This window comes from Panicum virgatum, chromosome 5K (genome assembly GCF_016808335.1).
Source record: "Panicum virgatum strain AP13 chromosome 5K, P.virgatum_v5, whole genome shotgun sequence".
In the NCBI taxonomy this organism is placed as follows: Eukaryota; Viridiplantae; Streptophyta; class Magnoliopsida; order Poales; family Poaceae; genus Panicum; species Panicum virgatum.
In genome coordinates, this window is record NC_053140.1 from 50,761,704 (window position 1) to 50,782,297 (window position 20,594).

The 20,594-nt window shown below is 47.8% G+C and overlaps 2 protein-coding genes across 2 annotated transcripts; one reads left to right on the forward strand and one right to left on the reverse strand.

The window, feature by feature from the left end:
• Window positions 1-4,125: 4,125 nt before the first annotated feature.
• On the reverse strand, window positions 4,126-9,341 carry LOC120708272 (protein ULTRAPETALA 1-like). Its single transcript, XM_039993466.1, has 3 exons — window positions 8,365-9,341; window positions 5,652-5,976; window positions 4,126-4,563 (listed from the first exon to the last, which is right to left on the reverse strand). Exons 1-3 carry the CDS (start codon window positions 8,570-8,572, stop codon window positions 4,389-4,391), a joined length of 708 nt encoding a protein of 235 aa, XP_039849400.1. The 5' UTR covers window positions 8,573-9,341; the 3' UTR covers window positions 4,126-4,388.
• Window positions 9,342-19,443: 10,102 nt separating this feature from the next.
• On the forward strand, window positions 19,444-20,594 carry LOC120708275 (vacuolar protein sorting-associated protein 28 homolog 1-like). The gene has a single exon (XM_039993469.1). It carries the CDS (start codon window positions 19,657-19,659, stop codon window positions 20,293-20,295), a length of 639 nt encoding a protein of 212 aa, XP_039849403.1. The 5' UTR covers window positions 19,444-19,656; the 3' UTR covers window positions 20,296-20,594.

Consider the following 20,594-nt stretch of genomic DNA (forward strand, 5'->3'; position numbering starts at 1 on the left):
GCAAACTTGGCCAAGAGTTTCTAGTTTTATAGTAGGACAGAAAAAGAAGAAGCTGTTACTGGAAATGCCCGAGGCACTCACTGACAGATGGGCCCTTCGCGGCTGCTGCTTACTACCACCACCAGCTTACGAGTCTGGACTCTGGACCGACCTGTCTGCCATTGCTGGAGTTGGACGATGCGTGTCTCCTGCTCGTGTCCCGCTAGCAGCGAAGCGATCCACCGAGAGGAGAGATCGGGTGCCCGGCTCTCGGCGAGAACTGCCAGGCCGGTGTCCGTCCGTCTCTCCCTCCCGCACACCTGGCCAGCCAGATCCACTTCTCTGGGGGTTCGCTCGCTCGCATGCAATGATGCGAGGATAGTGAAGCGCCGGTCCTCGATGGCACGTCGCTTTCGTAAGGGAGGCGGATGCAGATCCATTATCAATTTAGGCCTTGTTCAGTTGCTTTCAAAATTACAAAATTTTATAAGATTTTTCATCACATCAAATTTTTTAATAAATGCATAAAATATTAAATATAGCTAAATAAAATAATTAATTACACAATTTGTCTATAATTTGAAAAAAGATTTTTTTGAGTCTAGTTAATCTATGGCGGGACAATAATTACTAAATATAAACGAAAGTGCTACAGTGCTTTATAAAAAAATTTATGCATCTAAACAAGGCATCTATGCCTTGCTTACACTCGGCTCCGTAGAAATATGATGCGATTTTGATCACATGGGGCTAAGGGTGGTAAAAGGCTCTAGATTTTAGCCTAAAAAATCTAAAAGTCGGGCTCTAATCTTATACAATTTTAAACTAAAATATTTAAAGACTTTGTTGAGCGGGGAAAAAACCACTTAAGGTCATGGTCCATTACCGTCCCTACCTGTGCGTATCCAGTTCAGCTCAGGCCGTAGCATCCTAGCTTGCTGTTACTACTACTGTTACTGTTACGGTAACAGTAGGCTACGAGGTAGTAGTACATAACACTAGAGTCTACAGTACATTATCTACGGACCAACCGGTCATGTGGGATTGTGGCGTTGAAACAGTCAACCTTGCAGGCTCTACAGCTGGTGCGGTCCTCCAGATGCCAAGAGCCCAAGAGCGAGACGAGGGAGACGTGAATGCCGAGTGCGCGATGCCTTTTTCAGGGGGCGTGGAGGTGGAGCCCGTCTCGGCAGCGCTGCGACCGCAGAGCCTGCAAAACAGCGCGTCAGCCTCGGCCTCCCGGCTCCCACGTCAGCGTCGCCGCGTGCACCGGACTCCGGCGACCCCCCGCCGATCTCTTTTCGTATCTCGCGGCGCCAGCCTTGTCGCCTCCGTCGCAGCGAATCTCTTGGTAGCCCTCCTAATTGCTAATGGGTTGGGTTGAAATGGATTTTATGGTGTAGATTTTAATGTAGAATGTATTTAAATGGGTTAAGATATGTTGTATTAGTTAGTGGGGCGGGGCGGGATGAATTCTATATAAATATATAAATGCGGGTTAGTGCGGGTTGGAGTGAGTTGAAACGGATATTATATGCAAAGTAATATAACTGTGTATAAATGTGAGTCTCACAATCAGAGTTGGACACTGAAATTAAAAACACATTCACATAATAAAATTTATTGAAATTAACTAAAATTTGTTAGAGATGATTCAATATGACTGGCAGCTACTCTGTGTAAAGTAGTGTGGTTAGAACTACATGTGAGCTCATGTCAAGTGCCGGACATTAAAAATAAAATCTCGCGTTCACATTATAAAATTTTATCAAAATTGATTGAAACTTGTTGAAAATGACTCAGTATGAGTGGCAGCTACTCTGTGCAAAGCTAGGTGGCTAGAACCACATGTGTGCCCCACGTCAAGAGCCGGACTCTAGAAATAAAACTTCACGTTCACACTATAAAACTTTATTCAAATTGACTGAAATTTGTTGGAGATGACTTAGTATGAAGAGCAGCTACTCTGTGCAAAACTGGGTGGCTAGAATTACATGTGGGCCCCATGTTAAGAGTCGGGCTCTGAAAATAAAATTTCGCGTTCACACTATAAAATTTTATCTAAAGTGATTGAAATTTGTTAGAGACGACTCGGTATGACGGGCAGCTACTCTGTGCAAAGCTGGGTGGCTAGAACTACATGTGGGCTCCATGTTAAGAGTCGGACCCTAAAAATAAAACATCGCGTTCATACTATAAAATTTTTATAAAAAATGACTGAAATTTATTGGAGATGACTCAGCATAGCTGACAGCTACTCTGTGCAAAGCTAGGTGGCTAGAACCACATGTGGGCCCCACGTGAAGAGCCGGACCCCTGGAAATAAAACTTCGCGTTCACACTATAAAATTTTATCCAAATTGACTTAAATTTGTTGGAAATGACTCAGCATGACTGACAGCTACTCTGTGCAATGCTGGGTGGCTAGAACTACATGTGTACCCCATGTCAAGAGCTAGAACCTGAAAATAAAACCTCGTGTTCACGCTATAAAATTTTATCCAAATTGATTGAAATTTATTGAAAATGACCCAGCATGACTGACGACTACTCTATACAAAGTAGTGTGGCTAGACGTACATGTGAGTTCCACATCAAGAGAAGAGCTATTAAATTTCTATATGTAGTAGAATCCATAAGTTTTTATGGGTTACCCGTTTATAATGGAACGGATTGGTTAGAGTTGAGAAATTAACATATTAAGTTGTGTTAAATTGGATATCTTAATATATTACTTTTAGGTAGAGTTGGGTATGATGCGGATTTCAACCCATTAGCAGGGCTAACTTGATGGATCGATCCACCGTGCCGGCCTCTGTCGCCGTCACGTCGCTTCCGCCGCATGGGCATGCGCCCCGGCCGGACCGACTCAACGCTCCTGATGAAGAAAGATACTACTACTCCGTAGACAAAAAAATGTGCCCGCCAAGTTCCACGTTTCGCCCTCGTGTTTGCTCTCATCGAGCCGGACCCGACCGGAACCGGACGGGTGCAGCTGCACCGGCACAGGAGGAATCACGAGTTCACGACACGGGCTCGACTCGACCTCAGCGCACGCAGGTCGTCCTGAGTCCTGGGCTCCTGGCGTGTGGCGTCTCACGCTTTATGGACTGAGAGCAGTATAAAAAAAAATAAACAGAGAGGCCTCTGCGACTCTGCCGGGCTCTGCCGGCCGCGCTGCTTCACTTATCGACCGGGCAACTCTGGCTCCGCGCCTGCTGCTACAACTGAATGCTGACCACAGGCGCGAGCACCGCCAGGCCAGGCGCGCCCGCCACTGTTCACGTACCCCGGCGGCCTCCTTCCCCCTCGCCACGCCGCCACCGCCCGCACGCTCGACTCGCCGCCCGCCCGTGCACCGCAAACCTGTCGGGGTGTCCATCAATAACACGCCAGCCTCCCAGCCGCCAGGTGCAGGGCAGGCCCGGCCGTCACCCGGGGCCAGGGGCGCAGGGCAATGCGCGGCGCGCCGGACGGCCAGAGTCCCAGCGGGCACTGTGCGTCGACGCTCCACTCCGAGCGCCGAACAGTGAGCGGGCAAGGCCGCCGCGCCCGCGCGTGATCGAGCGGGCATGCCTCGACGCCTGGCCGCTGGCCTATGCTCAGACTCCGTTCGTTCCATGCGGGGCTGGGAGCGGACCGGGCGGTGGGTCCCCACAACCCCGACCCAACCGCACAAAACTGGCCAAAACTGGTTGGCCCATCCGCCCCTGCTAGGAGTATGAATTTCTGCTGCGTATACAGTACTGGGTAGACGGCTGCAAACACGTTGGCAGCACGTTACGCAGGTGCAGACACGTAGCATTTCAAAGCGTGGTACTGTATCAATCTACGCATCCATCTTCACGAGCAGCGCAGGCTCAGAGAGCCGCAGGTCACAGCTGTACGCGACCAGAAAAAGTCCTGCGTGCTCGCAAGGACAAAACGGGCGAAAGGCCAACCTTTGTGGCTGGCCGCCCACAACTCAGATACCGAGATACACCAATGTGAGACAGAGCTACGTCTTTGGAAATTGAAAATTTGGAGTGTCAAAAAAACATTGAAAATTTGTCAGAAATTACTACGTAAAAGTTTTGGGGAAAAAATAAAAGTCAGCACGTCTATTTCGTTAGATTGATTAAAGCAACCGAACAGAGAGCACATATAGGATCTTAAAACGATGCGAGGAAAGCGGAGAACTGTTGGTAAATTGTACTATGAAGCAAAATTGGCTGGCACCCTTCGCTACTCCAGAATGCCAGCCATGGAAAATGAGAGAACGGAATTGTTCAGAATAACGGCCTGCCCTGTCCCAAGATGTTTGGTTGTTGAGGGCATCAACCAGCTAAGCCTCAGGTTTACTTTACCCTGGCCGAGGCCATTTTGTGGTGTCTTGGCCAATGGAACGAATGGTGTTAGGTCCTCGCTTGTTATTCCTTTGAGTTGCGGTAGAAGTCGACGCAGGTCTGGCAGTCGCAGTCCTTGAAGCGGCAGGTCTCACACCCGAAGCAGACGCACTTCATGCAGCCGGCGCAGGACGTGGCGCGGGAGCAGCCACGCAGGACCTTGCGGCTAGCTCGCTCCTCCTCGTCGTCGCAGGTGACCCTGGAGGTGATACAGGAGAGTCAGAACAGTGGAGCTAAGGATTTGCAGTCACACAGATGGAAATGGCAGAAGTGGTCACATGGAAACAAATGTTACAGGTACAATTTTCTTTCCTTTTTCGAAAACAGAGATAGCACAAATAGTTCTCTGTGGAGGGAAAAAATGAGTTGGAATAATCTCCAGATAGGCATCATTGGTAATTTTTGGCAAAGGATCGCTGCAGGCAAGCTAAGGCGTGCACAAATGCTACTGAACGTGTTACTGTGGCCGCAAGCGAAAACAAGCGACAGGAACCCTGCCGAGATCTGCCAATGTTCGGCCAGAAACTTAGATGGCAACAGTTCACAAATTGCACCGGAGGCGTGCAGTTTCTAGCTCCTAGCTTCCTACAGTACCATATTGAAAGCATCTGCTCTATGCTACAGTTAAACAATGTGCTTTAGCAGTGGTCTGCTATCACAACGGGCTTTACCAATAATGGTACTGGATATGCATCGACCACTTGCCTTGGCACAGCCTGCTGCAGTCCGACTTTCAGGGGTTTCCTATCACTATTCTAGTAGCACCACCAGTAGGCCACTATGGGAAGTTCCAGCGGCTAAAGGGCATCCACTTAGTTCATAACTTCATATCCACATCGACAGAAAATCTACAGAAAACTGGCTTTCTAGGAGAATGGCAGCATTAATCAAATCAGCAAACACTATACTATGGAACACAAAACAGTAAACACAAAGAGAGCAGAAAAAACTTATTTTGACAGACAGCTGAAAAATCTCCCCAGCATCTTAATTAGGTGGTAATGGATCATGGCCCTAATACTCTCTTCGCAATCCAACTTGGCTCTTATACCTTTTTAGCTCAAAATTGAATAAGATAAGAGTCCGGTCCTTAAATTATCTAGGCTAAATTTCAAAGCCCTTTACCACCCCTCTAGCTCAATAGAAGTAAACATTAAAAGCCACAAAATTAACTAGGCCAAAACAACAGAAGTGAACAGTACCTCGAGATGAATCTAAAATGGTGGCATGGAAATCTAGCTAGATTCAGACTTAACAATACACTAGCCAAAAAGTGCAAACACATACCTATCAGTTGTCAAATGTGCACATGTCCAGTTAATTTTGGCAAGAGCATCATGGTAAACCCGGCACTCTTCTTTTGAACGGAGCCGAAATCTTCTATCCTTGCCACATCTTGTGCAGCGGATGAACTCATCGCGGTGAGATGGACGTCCATTACGACCTTTGTGAGAACCATTGCCGGATTTGTGTGACGAGTAGTAGTATTTGAGCAGAGCTGTCTTTGACAGTGGCACTTTTTCTCCCTGAACCATGACCCAGATAGTGTTCCTCCACTTTCCAGCTGTCTCCTTTCCAGAGTGCTTCTCAAAGGCAGCAGGTGTCAGCTTATCTGAAATTTCAAGTTACAAAATTAACTTATTCACAGTTATCCTGAGCCATCATGAAAATGAGAGCTTGATACACAATGTTGTGCTCACTAGATGATTAAAAAATGCTATCTCCAAGGTTTAACATAGAAATGTACTAACAAAAAGTCTTACCATAAACATAATACAAAGCAGAATGGGCTTTATAGAAGATATACATGCATTCTTAAAGAGTCCTTCAATTCATATAAAACAAGAACCATTTGAAGTTTCGTGATATATGTGATGTCACTCGAGCCAAGCAGCCCATAAACAAAGTAACTTCCCTAAAAAACTGGGTGCTGGATTGCTCCACCGAGGAGCACTGCAGTGTATGTAGCCCCAGATAGATACACATCTTATAGAAAGCTGCAGGCGCCGTCATAAATTATTGGCATTAGGAACTGCATATTTCGAGTGCAGAGCCTATCCCATTTGTTAAATCCCACATACATATCTAGATTTCATAAACAAATCCTGAACTTTAGAATATATGGCAAACCATAATTGGCTGCTACCATTTTACGGCTTTGCCATGTTGCTATCACTATGAATACCAGCAATAAAATGGAAAAAAAATTGACAAAACAAATAAGAACTTACTAGCACAGCTGAATAAAAGAAGACAATTGTTGCTTCACATGTTAGGCTCAAAAACACACAAATGTAACTTTTCAAACACCATACAGATCATTCCAAGGTCTTTACATAGTATGCAGCAATACTGGCAGACATAACGCTTGTGTTATCTATATCAATATGTCGCATGCAATAATGTACTGAAACATCAGTACGGATGCACACTGAGGCCCTGTTTAGTTCCCACCCGTAAACGCAAAAACACAAAAACGCAAAATTTTGCAAAGGAATCTTGCTAATTTAAAGTACTAAATGAAGTCTATTTACAAAACTTTTTACATGGATGGGCTGTAAATCACGAGACGAATCTAATGAACATACTTAATCCATGATTTGCAATATTGATGCTACAGTAACCATCCGCTAATTATTAATTAATCATGAATTAATTAGCATCATTAGATTCATCTCGCGATTTACAACCCATCTGTGCAAAAAATTATGTAAATAGACTTCATTTAGTACTTCAAATTGGTAAGATTCCGTCGCAAAAATTTTTTGCGTTTACACACCAACGAACTAAACACGGCCTGAAATATAGGCATTGCAGATGAGAAGCAGAAAATATCTACATATCTCAGAGACGAACTATTAAGGCCACCAGGTACCAACACAGAAAGTCAGAAACAGAAACAGCAGTTCTTTACATCTCACTCGTTGCAAACAAGCATCCTATGTCACAATATAATGGAAGATCACAAAGGCCACTTCCACTTTGCATACAAAAGAAAGCAGCATGCAACTCCAAACGAGAACAGATGCTGATCCATGCAAACGACAGCCTGAACATAAACGGAGACGTAACAATGTGTTGTACTGCAGTGATGGACACCACGACTGAACAGATCGAGGGGCAAATCCCATCACCACCATCCATGCAAAGAGAGCACACAGAATGAATCGACGTGCATTAAGTATCAAGGACAAACTGCTTTCATGTGCTGTATTAGGGCCGTGTTTAGATGAAATGCAAAAAAAATTTCGATGGAATCTTACTAATTTGAAGTACTAAATGAAGTCTATTTACAAAATTTTTTGCACAGATGGGTTGTAAATCGCGAGACGAATCTAATGATGCTAATTAATCTATGATTAATCTATAATTAGTGGATGTTTACTGTAGCATCACTGTTGCAAATCATAAATTAAGTAGGCTCATTAGATTCGTCTCGCGATTTACAGCCCATCCATGCAAAAAATTTTATAAATAAACTTCATTTATTACTCTATGCATGTGTACAAACATTCGATGTGATTTTTTTTTTTTTTTTGCGTTTACAGGTTTACGGGTTGTCATCTAAACAAGCCAGACTAGAGGGTGTGCAGAGACAACAACACGAAAGGTCAGTTATGTAGAATGAATGATACAAGTGATATTAATTACTCCCGGAGGCCCATGACCACCAACCAAACTAGTTCGGCGCATCCTAACATTCAGAGTGCAGAGAAGGCAATGGTTTATTCGCAAAAAAACAACAGCGAACAGGCACACAAGCTAGGCCAGAGCAACATTGCATGGGATGCAGCATGGTACCAAACACTAGAAGCAGGCAATGCCGGGCACAAGCGGCACCGCGGTGCGTGCACTGGCATTGCATGCAGGTTCAGCTTTGGGGGCAAGACGCGGTGACCGAGAGATCAAACACCATACGCGAATCGATGCACGGACATGAAATCATGAGCCGGGAGAAAAGCAAAGCGAGAGAAGCGTTGTGGTGGTGACTGGCTCTGACCTTCGCGGCAGCCGGGGGTGCACTCGCAGCTGACCTCCAGGTCGCCGGAGGCGAAGACGCGGAGGCGGCCGACGGCGTCGCCGTAGCGGTGGCTGGTGCATCCGCACGTCATCTCCACGAAGTCCTCCCCCCGGCGCACCCCGCTCACCTCCCGCAGCTCCTCCTCGCTGAACAGCGCCGCGCAGGCAGCTCCGTTCGCCGCCGCCATGCCTCTGACCAAGAACAGGAACAGGCACAACAACCCTCCGGAAACAAGGGCCACAGATTGATCTGGTTTGCGTCAAATCAATATATTTCTATCGAATGCCGAGGCGTGGAAGCCACAAACTGGTGGATTGAAGTAAAAGAAAGTTAGGCAAGTAGGTGAACAAGAGATTGAGAAATATAGAGTTGGGAGCTGTGGGGAAACAGGAACCAAAGCGGCGCTTTTCCACAAGGGAATCGCAGTGAATTGGGTTCCCACCAAATCTTGACGAGGGCGATCTCCGAAGGGGCAAAGGAATAAATGCAAAGGTGGCCTCTTTTTCCTAGATGGATATATGATCCGAGGCCAAGAACGACGAGCAGAGGCTCATAGAGAGGCTGGACCAGCGGAAAAGCGGCTCCTTTCTGCAACAAACTATTTGGGGGCTTTGCTCCAAATTGCCGATCTGGAGAAGTCGCCACAGAATCTTCACAAATGATTCCTCCAACTCCAGCCCCCGCACCCTACGCCGACGTAGATGGAGTTTGGAGAGGGAGAGCAGGAGGAGGGAAGGAGAGAGAGAGGAGAGGGAAGGAGAGGAGAGAGGAGGGAAGGACCGAGATGGAGGAGCTGGTGATGAGGCTGTCCGCAGCGGGGACGCTACCCCGTCCGCAGCCCCGCCCTGCAGTACGCATTTCCCGTAAAAAGGGCTGCAGCGGGGTGCGCTATCGCGTCCGGGAAGATCGCGGACGGCTCGCCATCCGCAATTTGCAGCCCAATGACGAATCTACATATAACTGTAAGTTTTCAAACTTAGGGTCGACCCACTCCCTCACCGGTCCACAATCTGCAGCCCCCCTCCTCCCCCTTTGACTTTTTACTTTTTTCCCTTTTTTTTTTCTCCTTCCTCTTTCCCTGGGTCTTCTTTCCCCTCCATTCCTCTAGAGATGCAGCGCACATCGACGGGGAGCTCCCGGGGGAACGGCGGTGGGCTCCCTTGGGCGCGCTAGCGGAGGCAGCAGCTGGGCGGGGCTACGGCGGCGGAGCGGCTTGGCTGGGCGGTGCTGCAGTGCGACTGGGCGGGGTTGCGGCGGCGCGGCGAGATGGAGCGGAGGAGCTAGGCAGCGTGGCTTGGCGGAGGCAGCACGTCGCGAGGAGCTCCGCAGCGCTCGCCCCCGGCGGCACGGAGTTCCGTCACGGCTCCGCGGCGCGCTCCCCGGCGGCGGCGAGCCCCTGAGGTGGCGGCGCACCCGGTAGTTTTTTTTCTTTATTTATTTATTTTTTGGTTCAAAATTTTTTTACAATTTTTTTAGCTGAGCTTTTTTTATTTTGAATGTAAAAATTTTTCTCTTCAAGTTTTTTAATTTATTTTGTAAAACTTTCTCTTTCATTTTTTTCTCATCAATTTTTCTATCTCCTAAAATTTTACTTCAAATTTTTTTCTATCTCTCCAAATTTTCCATTAATTTTTTCTATCTCGCAAAATTCCCTTATACTATTTTTTATCAGAAAACGACAAAAAAATTACTAAAAAAAGAATAAAACGGCGGTCGGGAGCGTAAACTAGGCAGGCCCAATTTGCAGCGGACGTAGCGTTCGTCCGCTACGGGTGGGCCCGGCCTCTGCTGCCGCGCACCCCAACCGCCCGAAGCCGCTGCGGGCGCCTCAGCGCAGCCCGCCGTCGCCCCGCACTCGCCTTCGCCGCCGTCGCCCCGCACCCGCCCGCCCGCCTGCCGGAGAGGGAGTGGAAGGGGACGCCGCGCCGCGCCGCGCCGCGCTCGCCTCCGCGGGCCTCCCGCACGGAGAAGAGGAGAGGGAGGGAGAGGGCCGCGGCTGCCGCCGGCCGCACAAGGAGAGGGAGCGAGGTGGCGCTGCAGCTCGGCACGCCCCCGATGACGGCGCGCGCGGAGGGAGGGAGGGAGGGGGCTGCGCGGTGGGAGAGGGGCTGCAGCCGCCGGCGCGAGCAGGGGTTGGGCCGTTGGGGCGTGGCGAGGCAAGCACGGGAAGGGCCGCACCGCCCGCCGCGTTCGTTGTGTGGCCGTTCTGCGCGCGTGCCGCCGCAGCTCGCGGTCCGCGGCCGCTCCGGGAGCCCGGCGCCGCTCCGCGTGCGGGCCGCGGCTGCCCCGCCTCCCGCCGCTGCGCGCGCCACGGCCCGCCTCGCCGCGGCTGCCCCGAGCTCGAGGCGTCGCCGCAGTGGCCGAGCTCGAGGCGCTCGCCGGCCCCCCGCCACCGTCCCGCCCGCGAGCCGAGCTCGGAGCACCGCCGCCGCCGCCGGTGAGGAGCCGCCGCGCTCCGCCCTCCAGCCCGCGCCCTCGCCGCGCCGCCGTCCGCCCCGCGCAGGCCCGCGCGGCGGGAGAGCACCGGCCCGGTCCCCGGCGGCCGCGGCCGCGCTGCTCTCCGTACCCGCCGGCGGAAGAGGGAGGGAGCAGAGGAGGGCGGCGGCACGGGAAGGACGCCGGAGGAGGGGAGGGGGAGAGAGAGGGACGGGGTGGGCGCGGGGCGGAGAGTTCGGGGAGGGGGAGAGAGAAGGAGGAGGTGAGGCTGACATATGGGGTCCGCGGATGGGTAGTCTGGATCGAGGATGAGATACAGAAGACGACGGGTGCGGAGTATAGAGGAGAGAATATCGCTGGATAGGAAAGAATATTTCTTTTAGCGATGAATTTAGAGTACGAAGAGCGCGGAGAGTCTAGGGGAAGGTTGGTGTGTTGTGCGGGTGCTGGGCTTTTAACCTATGGATGGATGGGGGATGTTGATGTTTGTACATGCTTCTTCTGTGTTGGTAGCCATACCATTTATGATACTTCACCGCGCAACAGTTTCAACTGTTTTCCATTCTTCGTGTTAAAGGATTTCACTAGCCTTAGTAAAAAAAGATTTCATTAGCCTTATTTTTTAAAAAAAAGAAATTTTACTAGACTCACGATTGTCAAGAGGCACAACTACACAACACCAAGTGTAGAGCTGTTATGCGGTGGAAAAACAACATGACACAAATATAGAGCAGTTATGGGGTGGAAAGATAATATAACACGACTGCAAGTGTAGAGCGGTTATGCGGTGGAAAGACAACATGACACGACTGCAAGTGTAGAGCGGTTATTGTGGAAAGATAACATGGCAGCTGTTTTTTGTTGCTTAGTGTTTTCAATTTATGATTAATAATAGGTGTTTATTTGGGGGGAGGGTGGCACCATTTGATAGGTCCTTTTGTTGCCACTTAGTAAATGATATTCTCAAACACCTATCAAATGATATTCTCAAAACAATTATATTCACAACATTTCATCAACTCATATATGTTCATATACTATAATTGTTGTGAAGGTGACGGTTGACTAGGAAAAGCAATTGGGTAGATAACCAAAGCGTCCAAGGAGTTTTTCAAGTTATTTTTTGACTGGTTAAAAATAAAATTATGGAAAATATTAATTGTCGATGTTATTAAGTATTGGTTGGTGAGTTGAAATGTTTAATGTTGTCGTCGTCCCTTGTAGAATGACAAAATCGTCCATATTGGAATGTGTTATACAATGATGTGAGTGTAGCATAGTATATCTTGTGGGCTTGGCATCAAGAACATAAATGTTTATGCTAAGCTACACATGAGCAATGCAAAACCTAAGTCCCTGAAATATGTGGGCTATTCGGGAACATCGGCGTAGGGTTGTCATGATTGTACTAGTTTGTGGTCTGTTGTCAATATACTAGAAATAATTCACGTTGTCATATCGGTGGCAACTAACAATGTGTTATGAATCTAAATAACAAAATGGTCATCGGAATAGAACATAGAAGCGCGATATTATATTTTCATGTCAAATACCCTAAAGTTTTTTTAATCTAAGGCCATATTATGAACATGAGAGATTACATTTTTTATAGTGTCTCGGAAACCAACTAGCCCAAGGCTTATATCACATAATTAATTGAACAACATGGCATTCATGTGAAGTCGCGAACTGAAGTTAGCAGTGAAGTTGGTTGACGAGGTCAACTTTTAGCTCCATTTTGCAGGAAAATGTGCTAGTATTTTTATTTATATGTCGTATTAGATTTGTGTTAAGTCAAACTTATAAACTTTGTCCAAATTTATAGAAAAAATAATAACATATACAATGTCAAATTTGTTTTATTGAGCCCACCATGAAGTATATATATTGATACTGCATATGTTGGATAGTATAGCTATTGTTATTTTTTTATAGACTTGGCCAAATTTAGTCGAGTTTGACTTAAGACAAACCTAATGTGACTTGTAATAAAAACAGAGGGAGTACTAATCAAAACTTAGATCCTTGTAATCGTTTTATCTATAATAATGGTATTAATATAGATCACCCTTGCCAACTGGCAGGTGTGTGACCATGATATTCGTGCACGTGTGCAAGTGCTTGTCATCTTTGTAACGGAGGAAAATAGTTTTTTGTCACAAAACAGAGTTTCTGTTTACCTCAGACCAAGGTTCTTCTTATGATTTTATCTGGTCACTTGACAATATTAGATGTTTTACGCCCTTCTTCCATGCCTGCTTTTCTATGTTAATACATTTATACATTACTTCGAGAAACTTTATCAGGGACCAATCTATCCATGCGTTTGCTATATTTTGGAGCAAAAATTTCAGCATAGAAAGTCAAAAGTTTCCTGAATTCAGTTGAATCTTATACCCCTGTACATCACCATCTAATATCTTTTACTAGTACAGCCCCTTAAAAAAATGTAAACAAATATTTATAAAAATAAAGAAATAAATGCGAGCCTAAGTCCAGTAGATTGTTCATCTTTCTTTCTAATACCAAAAGTTTTTTTTAGTTATTAGAAGTGTTCCGGCAGATTTGCAATTCAAACTCTACTACTTCCATCTACCATATCTTAATCGATGATTGAATTTTGGTGGTGTGCTGTAGTAATAACCATCATAAAATGTAAAAAAATTATTAGATATTGAGAGAGAGGGTTTTTATAAGGTGTAGAGATGCTCTTTTTCTTGTATTCAGGTGTAGAGATACTCTAGATGCAAAACCGACGCCGAGTTTACTTGGCTGTGTTCACTTCCCTCCCATTTCTCCAAACTTTCCAAACTTTCCATCACATCGAAATCACATCGAAACATTAAATATAGCAAATGACCCATATATAGAGTACTAAATGTAGATAAATAAAAAACTAATTGCATAATTTTGATGTACGTTGCGAGACGAATCTTTTGAGCCTAGTTATGTCATGATAGGACAATATTTACTACAAACAAACGAAAATTACTACAGTGTACTGCAGTGTCCGATATGACTTTTTCTACCGCATTTTCCAGAATATAAACACACCCCTTCTCGTGTCCGCGTAGCTTCAAACCAACCTCCCGTCTCCTCCCCTGTTTCGCATCGCATTATATCGAGGGGCCACGAGGCGTGGCGAATGGGGAAACCCACAGATTCCGCTGCCCTCGTGACGGCCCCACTGCCCCCGCGGGCTCCCCGCGCGCCGGCCCCACAAGACCTCACCGCTGCGGCGCTCCTCGGGCCGGGCTGCCGGGTCGCTGGCGCCGGGCCCCGTCGTCCTGGGGCGGGGCGCTGATACGGGTGCAGAGGCCGTTTTGGGAAAAGGGAAACCGGAGCGGGGCGGGCCCCGCCCCCGCGGCGCCGAGCCCGAGCCGGGTCTCCCCAACTCCCGAGGGGAGGAGGATGACGAGCGGAGGACGCCGGGCGAGCTCCAACGGAGCCCCCTATACGTCCCCCCCCACCCCACGTAGGGAGAGGTTCGGGGGAAATCCGATCTAACGGTTCTCTAAAAGCTACCCCTATATATAGGGGAGTTGAAACTCCCTTTATATATAGGGTGAGTTCCAACTCTCTCTATATCTCTAATCACATCATTTATTCGCGATATTAATCTTGTTTGAGCGTCGTAATATGATGATAATGCGTATTATGACAGTATAAATATTATATAATTTTTTAAATTCAAAAACATTAAATAAATAGTTAGTTAATGAGTGATAATATATAGAGGGAATAGATATGTGGGAATGGTTGGAGAGAAGGAGTTATAGAGGGAGAAATTTTTTAGAGGGAAGTAGTAAAATATAGGAGAAAGTATATATAAAGAGTACATATAGTTGGCTGGCGCCTGGCGGAGCCCGAAATAATGAGGCGGGCGCCTGGCGGGGCCAGCTCGGCCGTCGTCGCCTCGCCTCGTCGTGTGCGTGACATCATGAGGCAGCCGCGCGGCTCAGGCTGCCGTTCCGTGTTGGTCTTGCCTGCCCGGTCGGCCGGGCCCGGGCGTGGGCTCGCCGCTCGCAGCACGGCGGCGGGGTCGTCGCGTCCTCGACCGGGGCGCGCGCAGGCAGTGCCGCAACTCACGCGCTTGGGGGCGTGTCCCTGCTTGCCTGTGCTTGCTGGCGCGAGCGGGGCAAACGGGTCTAAAAGGGATGGATTGGAGTTAGGGGATGGGAAATCTAGTTACGGTGACAATCTAATTAAGTACTAGTACGATTAGTTTATTGTGAGCCTGTAACACATCACAGCACGGAACGCACTACCCCGTAGCCGTAGGTAGGGAACGGGCGGTTTTATATGGACAAGACAAGAGGGCAGAAGATGGGCCGTTTCGTACACTGGTTAAGGATCAGACCGAGGGCGCAATCTGACAAAGCTTCATGGTCGTACGTTCACCCTCGTGGATTATAGAAAAACACAGCAAGCTAGCACGAGACTATCCTCTTCCCGTTCCAGCTGGTGGCTAGATTGATGATACTACTTGCAGACAATATCGCATGCATGCTGATGTTGTTCACGGAGCAAGGTGCTTAATTTTCTGCATCAGCTGAGGCCACCGGAAGCAAACGGCCAAACGGCAGTGGGATCCAGCAAATGCATTTTGCCTTAGCTGTCGCACATAATCCCTGCATTTGCACGAGACGTATTTAGTTTGGTTTCGTTCGGTCAAAATTTTAACCGAGTAAGTATATTTGTTTGTATCTTAATATATAGAGTATACTTGCTGGTCAAAAGTTTATCTTAATGAAACGAAATAAATTTTACACTAGTTGAGTACACTCCCACTGTCCTGAAATGTAAGGTCGTACTCCCTCCGTCCCGCATTGACTGCAATCTTGTGATTCAAAAAAAAAAACTCTCAAAATAAGCACAACATTTGGTGCTGCATGCAGTGCCGATGCTGCTGTCCCAAAGGTGCATCAGATTGTATGCTGTTGTCCCAAAGTTGCATCAGATTGTGTGCAAGTACACGTGACGTGGAGTCCATCCAAGCCGGAAACGTTAGGACGCTCTGGATTATTCTCGGTCTCTAACCGCTCATTTCTTCCTCCTACATCACATTCTTGTTTATTTGAAAATTATTTACTGTTGCAATGATGACTACTTTTCAGGTCAGTTGGTACTTGCCTAGGGGCAATATTGTCTTTTCCCACCCATACTAATTTGCTGCTCAAATCCTAAAAATGCATTTAAATTGGGACAGAGGGAGTATTTTAGTTTGTCAAATTACTCTAAGTTTGATAAAATTTAGAATAAACTTGCTGCTGGACACTTTTCAATGTAGATTTTTGCTGTTGGACACTACTCAATCTTATATTTGCCAATAGACACTTTTCAAGTTTGGATATTTGCTATAAACACAATGTTCATTAAAATAATATTTTTTAGGTTTATAGGGGACAGAAAAAATAAACAACAAGACCAGAATTCCCTACCAGACCATGCTGCTAGACATATTCATAAATAATAAAATAATGATAATAATTATTCTATTATACTATTTGCATGGTTGTGTCGTTTTCATCTATAGTACAACCGATCATATACATAAATTCTTTTATCTATAAATATATTGTTTGGCAGCGTGGCCCGCCCTCAGGGGTATTTTGGTCCTGTTACTTATTTTCTATCTCCTTTGAACCAAAAAATTATTATTTTAATAAATATAGTGTCTTGTAGCAAATATCCAAATTTGAAGAGTGTCTATTGGCAAATATAAGATTGAGTAGTGTCTAATAGCAAAATATCAATATTGAAGAGTGTTCAGCAGCAAATTTACCATAAAATTTATAGAAAAAGAGATAATATTTTGAGTATCAAATGTGATTAATTAGATCAAATATTAAATATATTTTTGTAATTTGCTTGTTTGATGTGTCAGATATTAATATTCTTTTTTGTACATTTGATCAAATTTAGAACACTTTGACTTAGGCCAAACTAAATCATTTTATATTTTAGGATGGATGGAGTAATTCCGATTCACGAGCTGAGTCGCTGAGAGTACTAGTATTAGGTAGGAATATGTACTACCAACAAACAACGTCTTCCCAAGCTACAAGCCTACAATGCATGCCAAAATAGCGTACCACGTGGCGACTTGTGCGCCTAAACCCAATAATTGGCGACGAATTTTGCGAGCAGCGCAGTCATGTAGTATGGTTGAGACTACCACGATTGGGCAGGACATGACGAGCGCTACGCTCCTGATGCGTGTAGGCGCACGCAGCGGCGGCGGCCGCCGCGCACGGGACCCAGCGACGAGCCGACGACGGCAGCCGCGCCCGCGGCCAGGGCTGGAGGATCTGGACGCGCGCGCGCCTCCCTTTATTTCGTTCCCACAGCCAGACGCGCCGGCGCCGCAGAAAAAAAGTTCGGCGCGGATCCGCTGGCCCGGAGCCAGCAGCGCAGGGCGGCGCGGCCGCGTGCGGGAAAGCACCTGCTCGGCTCGCCTGCGTGCGCGTTACGTCCGTTTCAGTCGCCCTCCCCGGCACACATCCGCCGGGACCACCGCGCTCTCGTCGCCGTCGCCGTCGCCGTCGCAAGTCGTTGCGGCGGCCATACGGGTAGTTGTAGATTGGAGTCTGGAGGGGGAGGGGCTCTAGATTAATGGCACTCAGCGCCAGATTAGGGATGGTGACGCGTTGCATGACTTGTTCTCCCCTCAGATGTGGATTGGCGGCTCATCAGGACCTGTTCTTCGGAATAAAAAGCCGATGGCTAGGCTAAGAGAGAGCCCTCTTCGGTATCCTGCATAAACTAAGCCGCCTAGATTCCAGGCAGCTTGTGGCTTGTATTGAGTAAACAAGTCTCCTTGAATAAGTTATTAACAGGTCATGCCGTCATGGTGGTGATGTGCTCCCCCGGTTCAGCTGCATGCATGGTCCTCACTCAAAGCGTGCAAATGCTCCATGCTCCCTTTGTTTTTGTGATAATGCTCATATTGCAGAATAACTTTTTGCTGGGAAAAATGTGCTCCAACCTTTTGCTGGTGTTCCTTTACCGCTCAAGGTTTCATGTGCTGGAGAACTTACGAGAGGCATCCATGGTGGAATTATACATGAGCAAAGCCGATCTCGTACCAGCCTAGCTCTAAGGGGTTGTTTGATTTCAGAGATTAAACTTTAATCTATGTCACATCAAATAGAATATTAGTATTTAAAAGTATTAAATAAAGGTTAATTATAAAACTAACTGCATAATCATGAGGCTAAACTGCGAGACGAATCTAACGAGGTATATTAATCCATGTTTAGCGGATGGTTACTGTAGCATAAATATAGTAAATTATAGATTAATTATACTCATTAGATTCGTCTTGCGAATTAGCACTCAGCTGTCAAAAAAAATTATAAACAGATTTTTTGTGATACTATAAAATAGCAAGATTCTTTTTAATGTAACAGGGACTAGAAAAAAGTCTTGAAAAACAAACAAGGTCTAATTTGGCTCAACCTGGGTCTGGGCCCATTGCCCCAATGGCGTTATTAGTTAGTGTATGTTAAAGTAGTACGAAGTAGAGTTGTCTGTCTCTAACTTCACGCATTCATCTGAACATACTACTCCCTCGGATCATTTTTACCAGGCGCGGTCATGGACCGAGGACTCCATTCCTCGCGGATGGCTGGCACTGGCGCACTGCACCCAAGCCTACGCACCACAGCAGTAGCCGTGCCCCTGCGCTTCTGCTTGCCCGCTGCCCAGTGTACAGCTTTTTGACAGTACGGGACGCCGACCTCGAAATCTGCACGTTTCGGGCTGTGGAAGGATGGCAAGCAAAATGGGCCTCTAGCCCAACCTGGCTGGGCTTCTTGCTGCCGCTACGCTTAGGCCTTCTGGGCCTGAATGGTAGAATCTGTGGGCTAGCTGCAGTACTCACTGACTGGTTCCGCACGAGGGAAAAAACAAACAAAAAGAAAGTCGTAGCGCGGTGCCTGGACTGCAAGTACCGCGGAGAGCAACGAGCGTAGTACAAACACTTGACGCTCTCACGCTCGGGTCTTGCCTCTATTCTCCCAAGAGTCTCCTAGCAATGTGCCAACAAACAGAGAAAGAAGAGCACACCGGCGATATCGCGGTTCCTGTATACTGGAGTAGGAGTAGCTAGCTGTACGTGGTTGTGTCCCACTCCGTCCAAAGATTCGAACTGGCAGCAAGTCCTTTCAGATTTCGTGCGCCAAAACGAACAAAAAGCCTGAAACGTCCCAAGGAGCCAACAGCACAAAGGCTTGTAGCTCATGGATATCCTGCCGTCTCCGAGTTCCAACAGCCAATCTCCGAGTTGTACAGGGGAGATTGAGCAACTGCCTGTAGTAGCTTGTTCGTTCTCTACTTTACCCTTCTCACTCCGTTGATGGATGCAGATAGGAGTCTGTACTGTCTATCCAAGAAATTTGAGCAAAAAATAGGGTACTTGAAGGAACTTGGGCGGAACTTTCTACACAACTGTGCCGTCTGCTGCTGCCGGAACCGACTGGCTGTCCCTGCGCGCGGACGAACGTTTTCGTGTGCCAGGAGGCCACGCATAGAAGCTGCCGTGCAATTTGGCATTGGGTTTGGGTTCAAGTTAGTGATCGCTTCGGAAGAAAGGCAAATCAAACGCGTGCACTGCAGCCGTGCCGGCGGCCTTCGCCGCGTCGTCGCCGAATCCTTTCAGAAAAATCAAAATCTCTCAAATTACACGGAACCCCTCGCACTTCTTCGGAGCCCCCAAACCAATCCCCACTCCGATCCCCTCCCCTCCTCTTCCCCCAAATCTCGCGCGCCGCGAAACCCTAGCACCCGCCGCGATCCCCTCGCCGGAGGGAGGAGGGAGACCCGCCGGCGCCGATGGAGGTGAAGCTGTGGAACGACAAGCGCGAGCGGGAGCTCCTGGAGAGCTACGCGGACCTGTACGCGATCATCAAGGCCACGGAGAAGCTGGAGCGGGCCTACGTCCGCGACCTCGTCTCCGCCGTCGACTACGAGGCGGAGTGCCTCAAGCTCATCTCCCAGTTCAACTCCCTCTCCTCCTCGCTCGCCGGGGCCGTCACCGTCCCGCGCTTCGTCCAGGCGTACCGCCTCGACTGCCCCGCCGCGCTCAACCGCCTCCTCCAGTCGGGCGTCCCGGCCACCGTCGAGCTCCGCGCCGCGTCCAACTCCTCCGCGCCGGCCGCCACCGCCGCCTCCGCCGCCGCCATCGCGCACTGCGTGCAGACCTTCATCACCGCCATGGACGCCGTCAAGCTCAACATGCTCGCCAACGACCAGGTCCGCCCGCTGCTGCAGGACGTCGCCACCTCCATGGCCAGGCTCGGACCCCTGCTGCCGCCCGACTTCGAGGGCAAGGTCAAGGTCAACGAGTGGCTCGGCAAGCTGCATAAGATGGGCGCCGCGGATGAGCTCACCGAGCAGCAGGCCAGGCAGCTCAACTTCGACCTCGACTCGGCCTACAGTGCCTTCTTGGCTGCGCTGCCAGCCAGCATGTGACTGGGCAAGGATCTGCTTGCTTCATTCCTATTTGGTTGGTTCCTTCTATTTTATTATGCTTTTGACTGTGTGGATCACAACTGTAGTTCCGTAGATACATGTAATTGTGGTCATGCTATATTGATGTTAATAAGCAAGTTTCTAGTTTCTAGTGAATCAACATTGTGCCAGTGGCTTCTGTTTCATTTTTATACAGTGAACATGTTTACTGCATGATATAACTTCATGGTACAATACATGCATATGAAGCAATAACTGTAACTTATGAAACTTCATAAGTTACAAGCGATATGACTTCA

Coding starts and splice junctions, on each gene's coding strand:
- LOC120708272 (XM_039993466.1), bottom strand. CDS start 8,572: ATGGCGGCGGCGAACGGAGCTGCCTGCGCGGCGCTGTTCAGCGAGGAG. Junction 5,977..8,364: donor CACCCCCGGCTGCCGCGAAG/GTCAGAGCCAGT, acceptor TTGAAATTTCAG/ATAAGCTGACACCTGCTGCC. Junction 4,564..5,651: donor GCACATTTGACAACTGATAG/GTATGTGTTTGC, acceptor TATCACCTCCAG/GGTCACCTGCGACGACGAGG.
- LOC120708275 (XM_039993469.1), top strand. CDS start 19,657: ATGGAGGTGAAGCTGTGGAACGACAAGCGCGAGCGGGAGCTCCTGGAG.